This window comes from Nanorana parkeri, unplaced genomic scaffold (genome assembly GCF_000935625.1).
Source record: "Nanorana parkeri isolate BGI_ZX_2015 unplaced genomic scaffold, ASM93562v1 scaffold1250, whole genome shotgun sequence".
NCBI lineage: Eukaryota > Metazoa > Chordata > Amphibia > Anura > Dicroglossidae > Nanorana > Nanorana parkeri.
The window spans coordinates 212561-219960 of NW_017307518.1; the positions used below are offsets into that span (position 1 = coordinate 212561).

Below are 7400 nucleotides of genomic sequence, written 5' to 3' on the forward strand. Positions count from 1 at the left end.
GGGGGGGAGGGGGGGGGGGGGGAACTGGAGGAGAAAAAAAGTTGCTGGGCCGTTTTTCACCCTAAAGCAGAGAATGCATTAAGGTAAAAAACGCCCAGACCTTAATATTACTTTAAATTTACCAAAACAATGTGAAATGAGGAAAACCCAAACAATCCATTCAATTCTTATCAAATAAGGCAGATCCTTGCACCACATAGTAGATAATAGATTAAAAAAGGAGATTGTACAATCAGATTGTATAGTGTATATTCAGCTTTATTGATGTGATAGCCATTTTAATAGTGTGATTGAGCTGCCAAAAATCACCATTTTACCCTGCTCTTATGCTGTTGTGTCACACTTCTAAGCTACCGAACCAGCTATGGTTTTCCAGTGGCTTGCACCATTTCAATACTGCATTATTTAACCTAATAAATGTGCATTAAAGATTTCCTGTGAGTTTCAGCAGAGCTCTAAATAGCGTAATTCACCGCCAGGTTTTTTAAAAATATATAATTAATATTGTCTTTCCCGGTAAGAGCATTTCAACCTGTGATAACGTAGTCTTGCTGCAGAAAGAGTTGCTGAAATAATGGGTCCATTTTCATTTTCAGGAGCCGCTTGGACGGAACGAAGTGAAACACTTGGTAAGTGCTATTTTCTGCTTGTAACACAGAAACTCTACCTGGAACAGTGAACACCGAATTAGAGAAGAAGCTTTTATTCTGTTTCACAACACATAGCGACCCTCTTTAAAAGAGAACAAGTTGCACTTGGAATTTATTTGGAAGTGACCTTCTCTTTAGTATTTGGTCATTATGAAAAATGCATAACATGTCCTAGAAGAATTAATATTTCATAAACAATCTGCATTAACAGGAGGCTGTGCAACTTCAAATCCAGGAAATATACAATGCAAATTTCCATTTTGTGAAATAACATCAGTATTTATTATATATATACTGTATGTATAAAAGAATCATTCCTGAGTGCAACTTAAAGTATATTTCCATTTTTGCAGCCAAATTGGGATAACACCTATTTTATATTTGTTGCATGTTCCCATTCACATTGCAAAAGCTAAAACATTATTTTAAAACAATTGAATTGCTTCTTACTTGCTAAAAGTTCTAGTTGGCTTATCCTTCTTTGTAATGATAGGAGGGGCTGTGAGGGGTTTACCCTGTCTGTACTGTGCTGGCTGATTTCATTATAATTTGTAAAGTAGTTTTAAACATTGCCTATCCTAACAAAGGATTAAAGAATTACAACTCTGGCTTCTGCATTGTATGTTAATGAGAGAAACACATTCAACACGGTCCTGTCCTTAGTCTTTCTGTAAGGAGAGATCACTGTGAAGGTGCTCAGAATAAAACCCGAAATCAGCCATGTTGCCTTCTGCAACAAAATAGGAAGAAATGGGAAAAGGGAAGACATATTTTAAAATTATTTTTGTTATGCTGTGGAACACATGACAAACATATGGAGGGTTTGCCTCAAATTTGACTGCAAAAGTGGAAATTCACTTTAAGATATTTCACATTCAGGGAAAAGTTATAAAACTTATGATGGCTTTAAACTGAGCATTTCTTTGTCCTTATATTTTTCTAAACATGTAATTTAGTATGAAGTATGGCTTATTTATAATCTACTGAACTGAGTTCCTTTTAAAAAATTGAGTTAGGTAGTAACATTTTATTTGACGGGTATCCTCCAGTGTAAATACATATGTGGTGCAGCTGGTTGTAACGCAGCCATTTTCAAATGTTCTCACATGCTTGGTATAAGAACATCTAATACATTATCGGTAACATTTAGTTTTAATGAAAAGGACAGCTTTATACATTACAGGAAACAAAACATGTAAAATATCCACTGAATGCAAAAGACAGCTTTATACATTGCAGCATTGCAGGAAAAACAGGCAAAGTAACAATTTAAAGTTGAACTTCAAGCAAACAGTTAAATACACAGATAAAATATGTATAAGAGAGCTGTTTTACCTGCCATATGATTGGTTTTTCTGTTCATCCAGTTGTGACATTCACACAGCAAAGCCCTGTGGCAGGGCAGGAAACCTGATATTTGCTCTATAGTTAAATAACACTTACAGGTCACTCCTCCAGCCTTTGACTGGTGACACTCCAGACTAAAAATCTTAGTTCTCTGTCGCTCTTTCCTTCGATCACTATGCCCCTGACTAGCACTAAAACACAGCCGATTGGCTCCTTGCACTGCTTCTCCTTCTCCCAGTCTGACCTTTGCTGTAAAGGGATTACTAGAGGCTTATGCCAGGTCAAATGCATATACTAACAGCATGCATTTACAAATATACATTTAATGATTCATTAATTAATACAGAACGGCAGTAATTTGTGTCTTCTTTATCTGCCTGGAGTTCATCTTTAAACCCACCTGTGTGCCCGAGTGCTTTATAACTGTCTTTTTATGAATGACAATAGACATTAAATGGAACTTGTAGCATGGATATCTTCTCTCATTATCAAATATGCTGAGCCGTCAGAAACTCCTTAAAGGCTTATCTATTCATATCATTGGCTGTTTCGGTCTTTATGCCTCATTTTGCTGCAGGAACTGTAATTTAGGTTTTTGGGACTTTGGCTGAACCATACGAAGAAATGCATAGAAACAAGAATATATAATGATATAATGCTGTACCAGTAAGCAGCCACAATGGAACAGGGCCTCATATACCAAAACATCTGGAGCTGAGATCTTGGACTCCCTGCTGGGAACCTTAAGATCGTTACCAGCCAGCGGGTGGTCCAGAGTCCTTCCAAAATTGTGGAACTTGGTTTGCTTGCTTGTCATCCATAGACAAATCTCCAACTAAAATCAGGGGGCAGTTAATGATCTACATGTCCTCCTCAGGACGACACATTGTCAGGACCACCTACAATTTCTCTCCTTGACTTGTCCCATGTTTGGATACAACATACTTTTGGTGAAAGGATCTATTAAAACCTCGGGTGCTAACACATTCTTATTATTGTTTCTGCCTGTATTATCACTGCCTGACTATAGTCTGCAGTGTAATCCTGGCCTTACCCTTTATGGTCCTGCCATTTCTCCATGGCAGGTCCTGTTTTGACTAATTTCATTTTTAACTCCAGAGACTAAACTTTGTAAGGTTCCTCAAATGTGTATCACCATTCAGTCTACATAGCTTGTAAAACAATCTTGAGCTGATGGTTACATTTTGCAAGGTTTGTTTTCTTGTTGGAAGATTATCTTGGTTGTTAACTTCTCGCTGAAGCTCAGCTGAGGTTCGTCACAGGTTATAGACCTAAAACACAGGATATAAAACAAAACAGAGATAAAGCATAGACACATGAAAAAATGCTCAAACTCTCTGTTTCTGTATCTTTGTTACATGTTGTGTTTTTTTGTAAAAGGTCTATGGATTTGTAGAAATCAATTGACTTTTTCATGTTTTGTTGCAGATAAAAGCATACGAAAATACAAATTTCCAAGGGGAGAGTATGGACTTCACACAACAAGTGTCAGACTTCATTTCCTTCATGCCCAAGTCTTTCAAGGTCTTAAGGGGATGGTAAAATTGTTTTTTACTTGTACAGTATGCATTAAATACATATTTTAGTGGAAAGGACAAATACGCATTTCGGCAAAGGGTTCAGGATTTGATTTCTAACATTTACCCACCTACACTGCACCAAACATGGTTGGAAAAGAATCCTCCCTTCATAAAGGTAAATCAGATTATTTCCTGTCTGAAATGGCCTTAATAAGTAAGCATAAATGCTAGTGGATTTGAGATTGCACCACCGAGTTTTTCTTCACACTCACCGTGGATCTAAGCAGTCTAAATTTTCCATAATGTTAAATAATTGAAGAAAATAAGAAACATAATGGCTGTGGTAGATGGAGCTATAATCTTGATTGTTTTACTCACTTGCACCTCCTCAAAACATTGAAATAGGTTTCATTGGACTTGCCTTTTAAAGCAACCCTTTACTAACTGTAAAGCCTCTAAAGTGAGAGCTGCCACACCAACAGTTGCCTGCATTCAATTTTTATAATTTTTATAAATGTAATTTAAGGTTGAGTGCTGCCTGCCCCACCCAACGCTTCTAATTCAAGTAGAACTCAAGACAAAACTTTTTTTTAAAGTTTATAATAGAGTAAGGGAGGTTTATAATGCCTTGCTATCTGTGACCTATTGGGGAGATTCCCCTTCACTTCCTGTTCGATAACCAAAACAGAAAGGGAAATCCCAGGTGGTCAGCAAGGTCACCAAAACTGGTGTCCCCATTGGAAGATTACCCATCTAATCCTGTACTTTTACTTTTAGTGATAATGTGCACCAGAATAAACAGAGGGTGAGACAGACCTTCAATGTGTTCTAATACCTCTCCACCCTCCAATCCAAAGCTAAAAAAACAGTTTTGGCTTCAGTTGCACTTTAAGGATTAACGCCAAACTTTGATTTGAATAGCCAGGGATTTTGGGAGGTGGCATAAAAACAACAAATTCGGAAAATACATAGGTTCACTAAATTTTAACATGATAACCCTAGGTCTTTGGTATTATTATAGTTTAACGGTGATCATTGTGTTTTGGGCAACTTTCAAAGGCATCCTAAACTTAAAATCCCTCTTGACATAGGTGCTACAGGCTTTACAGATGGTATATATAATTTGAAGTTTGTAATGTCTCAGCAGTGGAGTTGAGCTTCCTCCTGTGCATTATTGTTCGGACTTGAGGAGGTATTTGGGAAACACTGCAGAATGAGCAAGAGCAGTTTTACATTTTACAGGATAAAAATAATAATAGTAAAATATCACATATTATGCTAATATCACAAGATAACGTATTTTAGTGCTTTGTTTAACCCCTTCGTGACGGGAGACGTACACTGTACGTCCCACCACAAAGGGACCAAATGACTCGTCACGTACACTGTACGTGACGAGTTATTTGCTGCACTAGAAGGCTGGTAACCGCTGAGAATCAGCGGTTATCATTCATTAATGGATGCCTTAAGTTTAGAGGCATCCATTAATGAAAGGGTTAACCTTTTTCAGACACCCGATACCTGAAGATCGGGTGTCTGAGAGTCACAGCAGAGCCGGCAAACATGCCGGCTTTTGCTGCCATTCTGACAGCTCGTATAGATCGAGAGATATCTCTCTCAAGCTATACTGGCTTTTTTTTTTCTTTTCTTTCAGGAATAGATACATAATGCATCTATTCCTGAAAGAAGAATGTTTCAGTTTGCTGATCGTTGTTGTAACAATCAGAAAACTAGTGACAGCTGAATCCTGAACTGCTGCAGGATCAGTGTCACTAACTTATTATCGACTGTTCTGAAGTTTGAAGCAGCCTGATAATAACCAAAAATGTATTAATTTATCAAGCAGTAATAGTGAGATTAATTCACAATGACTGCTTGATATAATTAAATAAATAAAATAACATTTTTAAGTTTAAAAAAAAGTGAAAAGTGTAAAAAAAAAAACTAAGTGTAAAAAAATTAAGAATAAGGGACAAATAAATGAATGTATTTATTGATTTTTTTTTTTAGCTGTGCTGGTTTTGTAAAAAAAATACTACAAATCAAAACTGGGAAAAATGTGTTTTTTTAAAGTTTTTTCCTCTTTTTTAAAATATTTTATTTGTCCTAAGTGAGGCGTTAGAAACACATATGTGATATAAATATATAGCCCTATCTGTCCTCTAAAGTGGGTGCACTTTGTAAGAAAGCATATTACTGATGTGGAAGAATCACACAGCAAAAATGTCAAAAGTGTGTCAGTCATTTACGAACAGAAACGAAAAACAAGCTCAGTCATGAAGGGGTTAAAGCTGTAATGGAAACTAATCTATTTTATAAATGACTCTGGCAGGCACATTAGATTTTGGGCTCCAGTGTGGCAAGGACTGATGATAGTATTTCTTGTACTCTATAAAGTGATATGCAATATGTTCTCACTGTATGAAATGCTTATGAGACTGATTGTTTCAGGTGGACTTTTTATTTAACCATGTGTTTTATCATTTAAAAATGTGATAATCCCTCTGTTGTGTTTTCCAGCTGGCTGTTGTGCTACCAAGCTAATGCATGTGACAATGTGTGCGTGTTAGAAGAGGGGCATTTCCCTGACTTGGCTTCTTGTGGATGTCCTGCACCTGAGATCAAATACATCCAGCCAATAGATTATGTAAGACATCTGTGTTCACATCACATATTACATTTTGCACAATGAACAACAAATGAAGACATTATCCTGTAAAATATTAGCCAGTCAGTCAATTTCCAAGTCTCTGCTGCTTATTTGATGGGATTTGAATGCTGTATCACACATGTGCGAAAAAACTTTCCATTAGTCCTATGGGCTAAAAATGAATGCTTCAGTGATGGTATAGCCATCTATGTTTCTTGGTGGTTCTCACTGGGGGTGGGCTAATTGAAGTGCTATCAGACTTAATTGGTCCATAATGCTGTCCCACCAACCACTTGATTACAGTAGCAGTGGATTATGTACAAGATTGAAAATTGAGGATGGTTCAACAGTTTTATCTTCAGTCATTATAGACATTGTTATATAGGCTTGATATGTCAATTGAATCTACTACAATGTGATCTTCCTTCTGTTGATGCAAATGTTTTTGGGCATTAAAACCCAACCCCAGCAAAATTTATACTGTCTGTGTCCTTATTGATGAGATTTCCCTACACTGTCTGTCAAGGACCAACAGAATAGTGGGTCCTCTGCTATCTGCATGTATGGAGAGGGTGTGAGCACAGGCCACCAGATCTTCAACAGAGCACCCGGATAGGAGCGATGGACTTTCCTTTTTATCAGTTTGCATCCTTCCGATACACCTGGTCAGATGGCATCTGAGCAGGAATAGAACCAGAACATGGTACAAAGTCAAAAGGCAATCCTGGAAATGGGGACAGGCCAAATGGGTAACAAACAAGAGTAATCAAAATATAAGAAGTCGGTAAATAAAGGAACAGGAATGTAGAAGTGCAGGAACTAACAATGACTGGAACCTTGGGCGAGGAAATGAACCTACTGCTCAGGCAATGGGTGTTGGTCTATGCACAGCTAAATAGCAAGTTGACAGGCTGGGCAGGAACCGGCCATGTAGGTACTATATCAACCAGGAAGTGAAATACCACATGCAAGGTAGGAAAAAAAACACATGATGGTAGAACCACAAGCAGCAGATCAGCTGTGTTGCAGATCTTTGATACTTTCTATCTATCTAATGGGTATAAACAGAGCAGTAAGTGAGGAAGAATCTCCCCATTGAGGACATAGCTGCTTTAGAGGGCTTTGGTGATCATTAGAGGCTGTGTCTCTTCCAGTGTGCCACACAACAAAGATCTTTCTGGAACAGGGGAAACAAGTTTAAAAATTGAAGGA

General features: G+C 37.5%; 1 protein-coding gene across 1 annotated transcript in view; it reads left to right on the forward strand.

The window, feature by feature from the left end:
- The window catches only part of LOC108797253 (beta/gamma crystallin domain-containing protein 3-like), a 48689-nt gene that overhangs the window by 12866 nt on the left and 28423 nt on the right, over positions 1-7400 (forward strand). The window contains exons 8-10 of the mRNA XM_018568824.1: positions 597-629; positions 3447-3556; positions 6059-6185. Coding sequence (XP_018424326.1) covers positions 597-629; positions 3447-3556; positions 6059-6185 — 270 coding nt within the window. The remainder of the gene's footprint in view (positions 1-596; positions 630-3446; positions 3557-6058; positions 6186-7400) is intronic.